This window comes from Lactuca virosa, chromosome 2, assembly GCF_052849685.1.
Source record: "Lactuca virosa cultivar CGN04683 chromosome 2, Lactuca_virosa_CGN04683_v6, whole genome shotgun sequence".
NCBI classification, from domain to species: domain Eukaryota; kingdom Viridiplantae; phylum Streptophyta; class Magnoliopsida; order Asterales; family Asteraceae; genus Lactuca; species Lactuca virosa.
The window spans coordinates 156937695-156953506 of record NC_136427.1 but is presented as its reverse complement, the minus strand read 5'-3'; the positions used below and the strand labels follow the sequence as shown (position 1 = coordinate 156953506).

General features: G+C 39.0%; 1 protein-coding gene across 1 annotated transcript; it reads left to right on the top strand.

Annotated features, from left to right (window-relative positions):
- Positions 1-13195: 13195 nt before the first annotated feature.
- LOC145157913 (F-box protein At2g23160-like) lies at positions 13196-14428 on the top strand. The gene has a single exon (XM_079076887.1). It carries the CDS (start codon positions 13196-13198, stop codon positions 14426-14428), a length of 1233 nt encoding a protein of 410 aa, XP_078933013.1.
- Positions 14429-15812: the final 1384 nt, after the last annotated feature.

Below are 15812 nucleotides of genomic sequence, written 5' to 3'. Positions count from 1 at the left end.
AAGTTTCTATCAAGTTATTCCAAGTGTATTTGGTGTTGTGTAAACCATTTGAGGTGTCACACTTGGGGCACTAGGCACTCAAGCTTAATTAAGACATTCTACATCAAAGAGGTATGTATTCTATCTTGTTATATTTATTATTTTGTATGCTAGATTAGGATAATACCTTGGATGTTCATAATTGTATGTATAATAGAGAAAACATAGATCCAAGGTATTTAGGGTTGCATGTACACTTAGGAGTGTTAGAATGCTCATAACCCAACATACCCTTCAAATGATAAGGTTTAGGTGTTCCAAGTCCGAAATTGTAAGTCCCTAAGTCATATCTAAGCTCCAAATGTGGTTTGGAGGGTTTTGAGGCTTGATTTGCATGATTAGAGGGAGTTTACGGCCTAAGGATGTTCTTGGGCCGTAAACCCTCTTTCAAGCCCCCACACTTGATGATTCATTACTCAAACACTTCAAGGTTTAATCCTAAACTAGTTTCTAAGCCTAAAGGGGAGAATTTGGGCATGTTTGGCATCTTTTTAGGGGTTTACGGCTTAAGGATGTTCTTAGGCCGTAAACTCCTTATCTTTGGCCTTCTTGAATGATTTTTGAGCTATAAAGACATGCAATGGGTTGTAGAACAAGTTAGGGTAAGGGAACTTACGTTTTGGAGGCGAAAACTTGCGGTTTTTGGGATGAAATCGGACTTGAGGAGAGAGAGTAGAGAGAGAGAGAGAGTGTGTCTAGTGTGGTAAAAAGGTCCAAAAGAGTGTCCACTCACCCTTATATAGGGCTGGAGTGTTGTACCCGGTATACAACTACCCGATACTTATGTTTAACAAGGTTTAAAGTTTTACCCGGTTAAATGGTCGTAATTAAAAATAAACTTTTTCCAACTAAATGGAAGGGTAATTCACGTGTTTTTATTTATTTCATTACGACGATAATAACATAAAATGAAAATAAAATAAACCATTTATTGATTTGTCTACCCCAAATTAACGGAACTTTTATAAAATAGAATATTCTATTAACGAAAACGAGTAATAACGATGGAATAAATTTGGGGTTGTCACAAAACGAAATTGAAAGTTTCTCACCATCTCAAATCATTATCTCCCGAATATTTGTTTTTTTCATAAAGAACGGGGCGTTTTCTGAAGATAGTGATTTAGCAACGGAGAGTATGTGGTTTTCTTCCGAAACACATACCACTTTTGTTAAAATGTACTCTTTTTTTGGTGGGGAAAATTTCTTTGTTTTATTTTTATATGACTTCAATGAAATTAGACAACCATATCGATTTTTTTTTCTTTAGCCGAGGAGGGAGAAAATTTTAATCATGTTAGCGTATATTTATTGTGTATTGTGTATTATAGGATTTATACCTTTAACCCACATTGTTTTGTTAGACGTGTATTATACAGCCCATGTACTCATTATAGGCGGCCCGTATTGTAATTTTGTATATATTGGAAGAAAATATATACAAAATCATTTTATGCCAACCCTACTTGTGTCAACAAATCATTTTATTAATGAAGGGTGTAGAGTACTTATTGTTGTTGAAAGTTTAGTAAAATTTTCACAATTTATTTATTTGTCACTCTATATCTGATAATTATTAAAATTAAATTTAAAAAAAAAAAAGAAAAAAAAAAACAACAACCACCATATATAGTCGTCAAGTTTTTTAAGAATTAAGTCCATCAAGAAAAAAACCACGTAAGTTGAATAGGCCTACACTTTTTTGTAACGTGTCAATTTGGTAAAATTCAAATCTTGATTATGTGTTATGTAGTGCAAGGATATATTGTGGCGTTTGGGATCTGAATATTAGGATAATGACTTAGGGGGTGTTTGGATTAGCTTTTTAGCTTATTGCTTATAGTTTATTTGTGGTGGAAATAAGCAATAAGCAATAAGCATGGAGAGAGATGCTTATTAAAATTAGCTTATTTAACCTAATAAGCTGAATTTTATCCAAACACTCAAATTAGCGTATTGTGATAATAAACAATAAGCACCTCTTTTTTTCCTATCCAAACACCCCCTTAGAGTGTAACTCTCTTTACATTTAGTCATTAAATTTTTTTCATGCTTGATTTACCTCTGAATTATTTGAAAATGTTCACATTTTACGCTTATATCTGGCTACAACCGGTCAGCAACCGGACATAAGGGTAACATATGAACATTTCAAATAATTCATAGGTAAATCAAACACAAAAAATAGTTCAGTGACTTAGGAGTATTATCCATTTTTGTAATCATCCCTTAGATTAATAATTTTGATTTCAGTCGCTACGATTTGTTTTGTGTTGTGCTTGTAAGGAGTATTACAGAATAAAATGTGTATCATATAGCCACGTTATAGTTCATTGCTTTAATCATAGTCAATGAGATAAACTTTTAACTAGAGTTTCTTTATTCACGTATAAGTGAAACGCCAACCCACAAAGAATAAATAATCAGTAGAGTTTCGCAAATGCAAAAAGACACATATACAAGCTATAAAACGAAAAATTGATCGAAAATCAAAAGGAGTATGGTGAGAAGGTACATATAGAACTAACATATAAATAGAAAAGGTAGATACAACTAACACTTCGGGACCATCTTCAACCGACTCGCCGAGTTCATCCTTGAACTCGTCGAGTTTATCATCATCGCATGAATGTCTAGGCTTTGACTCGCCGAGTTGTATGAACAACTCGTCGAGTTCATCTTCATAACTTAGAAGGTTGTCTTGGACTCGCCGAGTTCCTCATCGAACTCGTCGAGTGCTATGATCTTCATAACCATTATGGATCCAGACTGCCTGAATCCTCACTAACCCCACACACTGATCCGCCTCATAGCAGAAGGGTTTGGGTTTGCGACCCGACTCGCCGAGTCCATGAACTGACTCGCCGAGTCGTCCTTGTGACATCTCTATTCTGTCAATTTCAGTCTATCCAACACTTCCAACTCATAGATTTGGACTCCTAATGCTAGCATTGCACATAAAGTTGCTAACTTTACGTGCATGCAAGGTGTTATGAGGCCAGAACACCAAATTCCAAGCTAATAAGAAGTTCAAGGTCAAGACATGGAGCCTTAGCTAGATAAAGCCAACAACTCTGAGCTTCTAGAGCTCAAAAGTGTCCAAATCTGATGTCCAATCCATCCTCCAAGGCTTATCACTCGGATTCCACTTGGAAATGGTCCAAAAGCAACAAAAGATAAGCTTGAAAAGGGATCTAGATGATTAACAGCCAAGGTATAAGCTTTATACCATAAGTCGTGTACCACAAGTTTATTCTATGCCTAACACCGCGCCCTCAGTGTTTCTTCTCTCGCAATCATCATGTTTCTCTTATGCTCGGACGATCGATGAAGCGTTTTCCACATTACAACCTGCTATAGCGAGATTACTTTCCAGCAAGAAGCTTATCACGACAGCGGCCCTACTACCTACAACCTTTCAGCATCTTCGACGCCTGGCCCTCGGCAACAGCCTCGTTGCACTACCCTTCGCCGTTTATCCCCCAACATCTCTGTTTCCTAGCTCTCGGCAACGGTCTCGCTGCGCAACCGTTACCTTTAGCCTCGCTGCTTATCCCTCGGCATCCCTGTCACCTGAGTTCCTGGCGATAATCTTGATGCATAACCCCCGCTAGCAACCTAACCACACAACTCCTGGAACCTCTAGCACCTATTATCTGGTCAACAACCTTATGGCTTATCGGCTTGACAACATCCATCTCATACAAAGAGTTTTGCTACTTCATCGTGAATTGACATAGAAACATTGCCTTATTCTTCATAGTCTGATGCGGCTACCTACGCTACCCACATGGGGAATCTAGCTAAGTGTAACCCAAGCAAGAAATACCTTCAGGACGGTTATTAATGCAGCCTGTGTAGATGGTCATTGGTGACATTCCATTTGCGCGTGACTACTAACAACAACCGTGTCAGATAACATTCTTAAAAATGTATGGCGAGCTTATGCTTCTTGATGTGCACAAAAGTACCCACTAATTTTAATATTTATAACCTAACAAACTTAGACTAACTATGCACTTATAGGCAGTGTACCTAGTCAGATTACAGTATAGCTTAGGTAAGTCGGGTGTGGATCATAGGGAATGGTGGTGAATTAATTTAAAATATTTGATTATAGGTTACAGGTCACACGAAAAGAATAAAGAAGTAATTTAATAAATCTCAAACGAACAATTAATTAACAACTCTCGATAAACTAACAGGAAAGCAAATCTCTTCAGGTACTTTGGTTTAGATAAATTACACCTTAAAAACATAGACAATTGCATACACAAATTCATTTATTCATGTTCACCGATTCCTAAAATGATTAGATTCGCGTTCACTATAACTAATCCTTTAGCAAACAAGTCAATTCAAACAGTGACCAGTTGGTTAAACTAACATGCTTCCTAGTGTTCAGTTCGTATCAAGAAAGACTTGTAAATATAGTTAATCAAATTGGTCGTTCAATTAACCTCTTGTTGATGGTCATCAGACAAGGCTTACACATTAACTTACTTATTCTCAAGTTAATCCTAGTTTCACATTCGTTATTCCTAGACTTATAATCTCGATGGTCATCAAAATCATAAGAGACAAGCAATCAAGCAGATGTTCATACAACTCAATTTACTTAATAATTAACAGCAAATAATTATCATTAACACGTAAGGATCTTTTAACAAGCTTGGCAAGATAAATTAAACATAAATAAACAATTCAATATAGCAATTAGTCTAATAATCAAAGCTTCATTCAATCATAAACGCAAAGTAAAAGGTTTTTACACCTAAATCAGAAACTAAACACATAATAGTAACACAATGGAATGCTAAACATGGTCACGTTAACAACCCATATGATTACCAACATGTATCCGCTCTCCAATCCTTCCGATCTCCGCTCCCGTTAGCTTAACGGCCTTCCGGCCGCCTTCTAGACCCTCAAAACGGCTTAACAGAAGTTTAATATCGACTAAATTAAGTTGGAAGTCGAATCCCCCCTTCTGGTTAGCTGATAATCGACTTTTATAACCCTTGTAACCGACTTACGTACGCTGGGTGTAAGTCGGATTACGCTGGGCGTAGTGAAGATTATTACGCGATTGGAGTTATCTGATGCCAGCCGTTACGCGGGGCGTACACTTTTATTACGCTGGGCGTAACTCTAATTTAGCCATTACGCTTGGCGTACAAGTTCATTACGCGGGGCGTAAATGGCTCCTCCAGCATTTTTCCTTTCTTTTAGCTTCTAAGCCCGATTTCCACTTCAGTCTTTTCTTTTGTGCTCTATCGACAACGAATAGCTGAAAATCATAATTCAAAGCATTATAAGTACTTTTTAGTTCTAAAAGAGAATAATAAAGGCCAAAATATTAAGATATAATGCATAAAAATATATATAAAAATACACATATCAAAATACCCCACACTTAGCCTTTGCTTGCCCCCAAACAAATTTTACTTTTATTTTACCAATATCGTACTAAACAATCCATTTAAAACTCAGCCATTATGTCAAGACCTCAACGCATGCATTTGTGTCTAAAATTTTCCTAAAGTACCCCCCATACTTTAAATACTCACAATCTTCATAAACACTTGCCCACTTTTTCCGAACAATGCTCATTTTATGCAACCCTCTGAATCCATCCGCAGAAAACCTCCTAACCTCAAGGTATTTTTAGTTGAGCAACCTAAGCATACATAATCTAGAATTACAATTTATGATACCATTATGGAGCTCTTTTGGAATTCTTCACTTTCTTGATAATTTGATCTTTGATTTCTTTGAATTCACCACCTTATTTAATTTGATTTCTTGGTATCTTCAACTTTTTGAATTTCTTGGAATTTTGATCTTTTGATCTTCACTTTATTTGCTCCAAAATTCTTCAAACTTTTCTTGCAATTCTCTCTCTCTCTTTTTTATTACATGTACCTCACTTTTTCACTCAAAACCTACATGCTTAAGCAGAGGCGCTCAACCTCAACCTTTATTGGTTAATGATAATAATTTTCCTGGATACATTTCAGGTTTAGGCTGCTAAACATATTGCATCCCTCAAACCAAGCGGGGTTATGTTTTTGTTCCATGATTTCACTAAAATAAGGGAGGCCACAAATGCACTATAACGTGTATTGGCTCAACTAAACATTTGAGTTCTCATCGGATCATCTCATACAATATTAGCAAAAATTTTAAATTATCACTAGATTTTTCTAAATTAAACTATTATTTCAAGTTTTTAAATTTTCAAATTTCCCTAAATCTAGCAATTTCCAAACTATTATTTCATTTTTTCTTTTAATTTTAATTTACTTTTACCGACCCCCTACCCCATACTTATTTCATACAATGCCCTCATTGTATGCTAAAACGAATTAAGCACATAAAAAGGGAGAAAAAGGAACAGACTCCCCTGGGTAGTTGTGGCGAGATCGAATGGGGCTGCTACAAGTTGCTTCAAATATTGCTGAAAGACTGAAAACTGGAACTGCTGCTTCTGAATTTGCCGATAAATAAAATCAAGACTGCCGACTTCAAAAATGTGCTGCAAAAGATTGCAAACAAATGCAATGTATAGTAACCATGACGTGGGAAAGTGTCGACCACGTCGTCTCGTCAAGAATGACATCCTCTTCTCGCGATGAAAAAAAAAATCCCCCACAACATAGGAAAGTGTCAACCATGTCGTGGCAGCCGGGATGATACTTCTTCCTCGCGTCGAAATAAAACTCTATGGTGTGGGAACAGCTCATCCATATCATAAGAGTCAAAATATCGTAAAAATGCCAATCTTCTAAACAATCGCTCGCGAAATCAATATGCACCCCACACTTATGACAAATTGTGGGTCTTGACTATAATCTTCGAACTCTCACACGGCTCTCTCTAGCAACAGTCGGACCTAGCTGCTGAACTTACTGCCAGCTTTCTAAGGGCGAAAATTCTGCAGAGATCTAAACAACCAAAGAGCATCAACATGGAAAACAAAAGTAAAACACCCTAAATTAAAGTTTAATTACATACCAAATAAAAATACTAATACTAAACTAAAAATAACACAAAAAATAAAAATAAAAAGGATAACTAAATCACCCATCATCTCCGTCATCATGCTGTTGTGTCCCAGAAGTACCGGCTCCATCATGTCGTGGCTGGAATGGTGGAGGGAAAGGAACCGAGTACTGAAACCCCTGGTGGGCAAAGAATGCGGTCAACGCATCCCCATACCACTGCTGTTGTCTCTCCACGTGTGCAACGTATCCACTAAGGTTCTGAACCCCCAAGTCAATACGGTCAATGCACTGAGCTAAGTAACGCATATCAATCTCCGGCTCAGGTCCCTGCTGTGCTCCCCGAGGAGCAGGTCTACGCTGCTGGACCCATCTCGGCTGTGGCTCGACTGCACCCTCCTCGTCCGCCACGTCATCTGGTCGTACCCGCAAGACACCATCTCCGCCCCGCTCAAGTACACGCATCGACTCTAATAACTGAAGGCTCATCGGCCTCATATCATGAAACACCATCGATCTCGTGATCTCACGCGTCAACAACTGATATGATCAGGCTAATCGCGTGATAAAATGCCCTCCGTAAATCGGGCTATCCTCCCGAAGTCCCCTGGCCCTCCTACCCAAATACGCGGCTAACGCAACTGGAAGGTTCAGGTGCCTCCCTGGAGTAACAAGTGCCCATAGGAAATACAAGTCTGTCGAAGGCACTCTCTCACTGTTCTTATGGTGCGTGAGAGATATGGAAATCAAACGGTGCAGCAGTCTGTATGTAGTAGACCGAATCATCCTCCCCCGTGCAGTTGATGGCGTATAATCTCCTCCTGTAATCTCGGCCTAAAAAGTGTTTTCGTTATAGTCATCTGGCCGGTCCGTGAGACAATCAGCAAGGAATGCCGGAAAGTGGACACTCCTCGTCTCATCTGCTGTATATATCCCCACTCGATTCGCAAGCTCTATGACACTGCACTCCCGGCTCACACCCCCCAGTCTGAAGGCAAAGGCTGTCCTATCATCGGGTTCCTTCCTAGGGTCATAGGAAACTGTAGCGTAAAACTCCAGCAAAAATTCCCGATAAACAGGCTCCTGGATCCTGAACAATCGTGCCCATCCCGAACATACGAACAACTGCACTCCACTCGCGTCCGAGTGCGTGTATTGCAAAAAATCCTGGATCAGCGCAGCAAGTCCAGTCTGGGTCGCCAATTCCCAGTCAAATGAGGGTGCTATGTCGATCTCCTTAGTGAGCAGCGAACTCAAATTGTTGACATATCATGCCCAGGTTGCATCGTTCAGAGTTTGCAGAAATTGTAAAAAACGGTGATCGGTCACTTCCTCCTCGGGTGGGTTGGTCCTTTGAGTTCTTCGGGTCATAATCTGCACAAATAAACACCAACACAAAACCAAACAAAATATAACAGAATTAACATTTTTAGAATGAAATAATGGTCCTGCGTATGAACTGTACGCTGGGCGTACATCCAGCTTACGCTGGGCGTACGTCCTGTTTCACGAAGCTGTCCCCCTGCTCATTCAAAGGCCATACAATACACTCCAACAAACTACGCAGGAGTATTCTACAAGATATTCAAATAAAATGGGGTAAAAATCCCCTGTTGTTATAAAATCAATACCCATGACAAAGCTTTCAAATTAAGCATATACGTAGGTAGTAAATACTCCAGGGGTCGAACACATGGGGGGGGGGGGGGGCATATCGAACATACAACTGCGTGGTTCAAGGCAGTAAAAAAAATCGAAGAGAGTATAGGCGTACGCTAGGCGTCCGTCCCCAAGCTCAAATCGGCGGTCATGGGACGGGATTAAGACCAAATTAGGTCCTAGGGTTTAGTCTATTGATCGAAATCGGTCTATTTAAGCCATAATCAGTCATACATTTGTGAAATCGTCCCCTAATTCGAAAAATACATGAACCCTAGATTTCGAACAAAGGCTTAATGCAGCTTATTTCATCGATTAAACACAAATCAAAGCCATTGAGTAACCGAATAACATACCTGTGTGTCGAATTTTACAAGAAAAGAAGAAGAATCGGAGATTTTTGGGAGAGCTTGTCGTCACAGTACGCGGCGAAGGAAAAGAGAATTGAAAGAATAACAAAAAAAAAGTCAAAGGGTAAACAGATATAACCTGTCGTTGATTTACGCTGGGCGTAAGGAAAAGTTACGCTGGGCGTAACCCCAACTCCGTGAAAAGGCCATCCGCGATCAATGGTTCATTACGCTTGGCGTAAATTAAAATTACGTTGGGCGTAATTTTAGCTGAAATATTTCCTTTACCTTATTTGAAATTCCTTTTTTTTCAACTAATTAATTTGGGAGACTTATAATTATTATTAATTAATTTTTTTTTCTTTTAATTGCTTCAACAACAGCCATGACTTTCCGATGAGTGACATTTAAAAAAATGAGACGTCATAATCACTTGTCTTTGTCGAGGTCAAACAACAACGGTTGATCAAAAACCTTTGCACGCAAGAATTGGTTTGCGAAAACAACCACTTTCGGGACCCGTTAGAATATTTCCTTTGTTTTCTTTGCACTTTTAACTAAACGCGGAACAAGAAGTGACCTAACTAGTCAAGAACAGCAAGAGCTCGGTCTTCCACTTAACCACCACAATACGCCTTGCTATACTACGCCTCATGGATTGAGTCGGTCAAATCAACAAAGTAGTAGGCTAAGCAGGTCAAGAATTCCCTAATCGCTTGCATTCTCGAAACCCATGCAAAAAGTAAAGTCAAACAATGTGTATGATCCCAAATTCCTGCAAATAACAACAAGAACCTTCCCGACAAGTGAAATGATATCAACGAAAATCAAACTAAAAACAAAAACTAACTAAAAACAATTAACGAATAATCAAATAAACTAAATTAATGACAAGCCGTTCCCCGGCAACGGCGCCAAAAACTTGATGTGCACAAAAGTACCCACTAATTTTAATATTTATAACCTAACAAACTTAGACTAACTATGCACTTATAGGCAGTGTACCTAGTCAGATTACAGTATAGCTTAGGTAAGTCGGGTGTCGATCATAAGGAACGGTGGTGAATTAATTTAAAATATTTGATTATAGGTTACAGGTCACACGAAAAGAATAAAGAAGTAATTTAATAAATCTCAAACGAACAATTAATTAACAACTCTCGATAAACTAACAGGAAAGCAAATCTCTTCAGGTACTTTGGTTTAGATAAATTACACCTTAAAAACATAGACAATTGCATACACAAATTCATTTATTCATGTTCACCGATTCCTAAAATGATTAGATTCGCGTTCACTATAACTAATCCTTTAGCAAACAAGTCAATTCAAACAGTGATCAGTTGGTTAAACTAACATGCTTCCTAGTGTTCAGTTCGTATCAAGCAAGACTTGTAAATATAGCTAATCAAATTGGTCGTTCAATTAACCTCTTGTTGATGGTCATCAGACAAGGCTTACACATTAACTTACTTATTCTCAAGTTAATCCTAGTTTCACATTCGTTATTCCTAGACTTATAATCTCGATGGTCATCAAAATCATAAGAGACAAGCAATCAAAGAGATGTTCATACAACTCAATTTACTTAATAATTAACAGCAAATAATTATCATTAACACGTAAGGATCTTTTAACAAGCTTGGCAAGATAAATTAAACATAAATAAACAATTCAATATAGCAATTAGTCTAATAATCAAAGCTTCATTCAATCATAAACGCAAAGTAAAAGGTTTTTACACCTAAATCAGAAACTAAACACATAATAGTAACACAATGGAATGCTAAACATGGTCACGTTAACAACCCATATGATTACCAACATGTATCCGCTCTCCAATCCTTCCGATCTCTGCTCCCGTTAGCTTAACGGCCTTCCGGCCGCCTTCTAGACCCTAAAAACGGCTTAACAGAAGTTTAATATCGACTAAATTAAGTTGGAAGTCGAATCCCCCCTTCTGGTTAGCTGATAATCGACTTTTATAACCCTTGTAACCGACTTACGTACGCTGGGTGTAAGTCGGATTACGCTGGGCGTAGTGAAGATTATTACGCGATTGGAGTTATCTGATGCCAGCCGTTACGCGGGGCGTACACTTTTATTACGCTGGGCGTAACTCTAATTTAGCCATTACGCTTGGCGTACAAGTTCATTACGCGGGGCGTAAATGGCTCCTCCAGCATTTTTCCTTTCTTTTAGCTTCTAAGCCCGATTTCCACTTCAGTCTTTTCTTTTGTGCTCTATCGACAACGAATAGCTGCAAATCATAATTCAAAGCATTATAAGTACTTTTTAGTTCTAAAAGAGAATAATAAAGGCCAAAATATTAAGATATAATGCATAAAAATATATATAAAAATACACATATCACTTCTTAGCTACCTTGGCCCGACGCCTTATCGACATTCTTGTCACATAGCAGCCCCGCTTCGCATAACATTATCAACAGCCTCGCTTTGCATGATCGTAACAACAGTATGTTCCATCATATCGATCGGATCGTACTCTTAATAAGGAAAAGTCATTCAGCTAGCCCATGTCTGGCTCATTGCGCATCACCACGGTTCTCATGGGAAAGGTTCGATCATTTCTTTTCATTCTTTGATATATTGGTGCTTTATCTAGTCCGATCTGATTGGACTAGGGGGACTTGACGACACATAGTTTATATGACTGAGTCCAGTCCAATGTCATTGGCCGTGTACTAATAACATCGGATTGGGGGACTTGATGATATATGGTCCATTAGCATGGCTTAGACAGCTCTGGCGCGCCAGCCTCACCTAGCGCTCCCTTGCCAGCCTTTATGTGGACTCTCCTGCTGGCCAGGCCTGGCGCTCCCTTGCCAGCCTTGCTGGGGGCTCCCTTGCTAGCATTGTTGGGGACTTTCCTACTGGCCCGGCCTGGCGCTCCCTTGTCAACCCTGTTGGGGACTCTCCTGCTGGCCCAGCCTGACGCTTCCTTGCCGACCTTTCTTGGTGTGCGCCCACCAGCCTTGCCTGGTGCGCGCCCGCCAGCCTCACCCAACTCCTTGCTAGTTGGGCCTGAATTGGGTTGGCCCAAGTCCTGACCTAATTCCCATTGACCTAATTATCCTCTATATAGTGAACAATATCGCCTCCATGGAAGGGGGACTTTCCCCTTTGGCTCAGTCGCCATCCTATACTCCGGCCGGGTGGCTCAGCTGTCACCCGCCGCCGTCAGCCACCATACACCACCACCAGCACCAAGATGGTTCACTCCAACTAAAGAGAACCATCTCAGATCTACCAGCTGATCTAACTTGATCATCGGAGCCCGCTCCCGGGGCACAGTCCCTGGGGCGGCTCTAACGGCCTTGTCTGTTGTGACCTCGCAGATTTGTCTCCAGTGTAGAAGCACATCCTCAGCGAAGGTGGTCGGAGCCGAAGTCGCATCAGTATTGTAGGAGAATCATTTTGTCTTAATCATGTTCTAATTGTCGGATGTGGATGGATTTTCTCAAGAGGAAGCAAACATAATACAAATGAAAGAATGGAAAAGATGTCTAGATATGCGAATAGATTTAGTGGCGACAAGTGAGTTTTAGTGTCGATGAAATAGTTATAGTGGTGACACATTGGAGGGAAGTATTCGCAGTATTTTTTTCCACAGTATTAGCGACGACATATGTAGCCGCTATTGTCGTCGCTAGTATTGGTGTGTACCATGCGTGTTTTCAGTTGTTAGATTTGGCAAAAAATCGGGGTAGAGTTTTACACTTGAGATACACGTGGATTGGGGTCGTCATTAAAGCCCACTATACTTGTGATTTTAAATAGTTTGTTATGATTATATTAACCCTAACAAATTAAATGACAAATACGGACGATGGTTACTGTATATATTTATTTAATAGTATCAATTGTTTACATAATTTACTTTTCTTTTAAGGAAAATTTTTATAGGATATTTAGTTATCAAATCTCACCTATATATGTATGTTTATCTCTTGTGATCTCAAAGAATCCTGAGTCTATAAGGTTAGTCGGTTTAGTATAAATATCAGCGACATGATGCATTTAGGGTTTGAGTTATAATATTTATTCAAACAGATCGGCCCTATATATACCGCATGTATCTTAGATACCCTTCAAAAAAGCGACAGAGACAGTGACAGACATGGGTCATGAGTTGCCGGCAGACCTCATCTACGACATCCTGTCAAGAATGCCGGTCAAATCTTTGGATCGTTTCCGGTGTGTATGCAAACAGTGGTGTAAGTATATCGATGAACCTAACCTTGCCATCATCCAGATGAATCGAGTAGCAGAAGAACCCATTCCGATCATGTTGAGAGTGTACCCTGATCCTGGTTGCGACCTTCTAACTCTTTTTCGTATCACTAAATCCAAAAAAGATGTGGCGAAAAAGGACTCGGTTTTGGAGTTTGAATGTAAGGCGCCGTTCTATGAGTATAACAGACACAGCATTAGAGGTTCTTGCAATGGGCTACTCTATTTATCAGAGTACAGCGACACCGACTTTCCTTCAACCACTCTGTCTGTGATCCATCCTCTAAGGAATCAACGTTATGAGTTGCCACCTATCAAGATAATGCAATCGTCTGGCCTTGGTTTCGATGCTTCTACCAACACCTTCAAGATGTTGGCCTCAGCCTTGGTGAAGATTGGGAAGAGAATGTATACAGAGCATACCATGGTGCATGTCTTGGGCACCGACTCATGGCGAGAGATAACCCAAATCCCACGTTATCTCATGAAGGGTAAGGGTATATTCGCACATGCATGTTTGCATTGGTTAGGGTTTCATAAACAAATGAGGCATACTGTAAGTTTTGGGTTTTTTGAGCCATTACCACCCAATCACAGAAAGAAAGTGGTACGTTTTGATATAAGGAAGGAGGAATTCGGGCTGATTGATCCTCCTAGAAAAACAGGAGACGATTGGGTTGAAACTATGTTGGTTGATTTGCATGGTGAAGTTGGATTAGTGTATTATAGTACCCACTCCTTTAGCATGGAGTTGTGGGTATTGAAGCAGAATGATCAATGGATGATCCAATGTCAGTTTGATTCCAAACCACCTCTTACTTATGAATATATAGAGATTGTAGGTTTTTGGAACATTTCTGGAGACATTTTAGTAACAACCGAGGGTGGGAAACGGTTGTTTGTTTACAAAGTCAAAAACGGGGGTTTCCATGAAGTCAATCTTGTTGGTTGGGAAGATGGATGGTCATATGTTCATATGTATCGGGGTAGCCTTTTTTCAGTTCCTGGCATGAAGAAATGGGTGGCTTCTAGTTCTAGAAAAAGAAAAAGAAAAAGAAAAGAAAAAAGAAGAACCAGAATTCCATCAAAACTGATTTACCGTTTTTTGGATTTTTGTTAGGTAGTAGAGATTTAAGCAAGGGTCGATATTAGTATATATACGTATGACTATCCGTTAATAAGTTTATACATTTTGTGTTGAAAATTTTTGCCTTGTTGCTTTGGTAATATACATTGGTTTCTACTTTAAGTTCTTGTACAGTTGTCCCGGTACAATCAATCATAGATGATTATTAAACTTAGAAGCTCAACAAATAATATAATTGATGTGATGAGAATGTAACTTTAAATAAGATATAAAATAATCTTTAATTAACTCCTAGATAATACGACTTTAATGACATGCGAACTAGAAAAATACCGTCTCATCAAGACATAAATTGGATTTACCATTGTCTACCAACAAACACAACTATTCATAAAGTAGTAGTAGAACAAGAACAATAACATCTCATCATAAAGTACATTATCATTGTCTATCAACCAACAATTATGTTTCACAAAACTATTCACCTCTTACGGGCTAGGAGAAATTGACCTATAATGAGAATTATCAAAATAGCCATTTTGGGTGGCGGTGACCAGTCAACGAGCGGACTACGGCTGCGGCTTCTAGGCGGCCCATTGTAAGGCGTTGACCGAGGTCTCACTGGAGATTGTGAATATGACCTTTCTCGACTGTGTCTTTTTCTCTCGAGGTGAAATTGACCTACAATGAGAATTATCAAAATAGCCTTGTGAATAATACAATTTTTATCAAAATTATATAAAGATAAATTATTAATTTATTACCTCACGTGTTGCTTTCGCTTTGGAGGAGGGGAGTATTCATAGATGTGGGATCGCGAACGAATGTAGCGTGGCGGTGGTGAGCGGGAGTAGCGAGGTGGGGCTGACCGCTTGCGATCGTTAGGCCTTCCGAATCCGCCTCTAAAATAACAAAAGATCATATTACTACAAAAATGTAAAGGCAACTGACACTTATACTACTCATGTACTACTCCATAATTACTATAACATCCTCAATTTTCTAATCTTCATATTCAACTTGTGCTCATTTTAATAACATTTAGAACCATTTACGAGATAATGGCTTGAAAGGGTAACAAACTTTCAATGTTGTTCACATTTAGTTATTAAACTTTTTTCGTGCTTGATTTAACCATAAATTATTTGAAATTGTTCACCTTTTACCCTTATGACCGGTTCATAAGGGTAAAACGTAACCAATTTCAAATAATTCAGGGGTAAATCAAGCACAAAAAAAAAAATCAATGACTAAATGTGAACGAAATTGAAAGTTTGTCACCATCTCAAATCATTATCTCGCGAATATTTGTTTTTTTCATAAAGAACGGGGCGTTTTGTGAAGATAATTATTTAGCAATGGAGAGGATGTGGTTTTCTTCCGAAACACATACCAATTTTGTTAAAATGTACTCTTT

Excerpts from the sequence above, each read along its gene's own strand:
- LOC145157913 (XM_079076887.1), top strand. The coding sequence starts at position 13,196 with ATGGGTCATGAGTTGCCGGCAGACCTCATCTACGACATCCTGTCAAGA.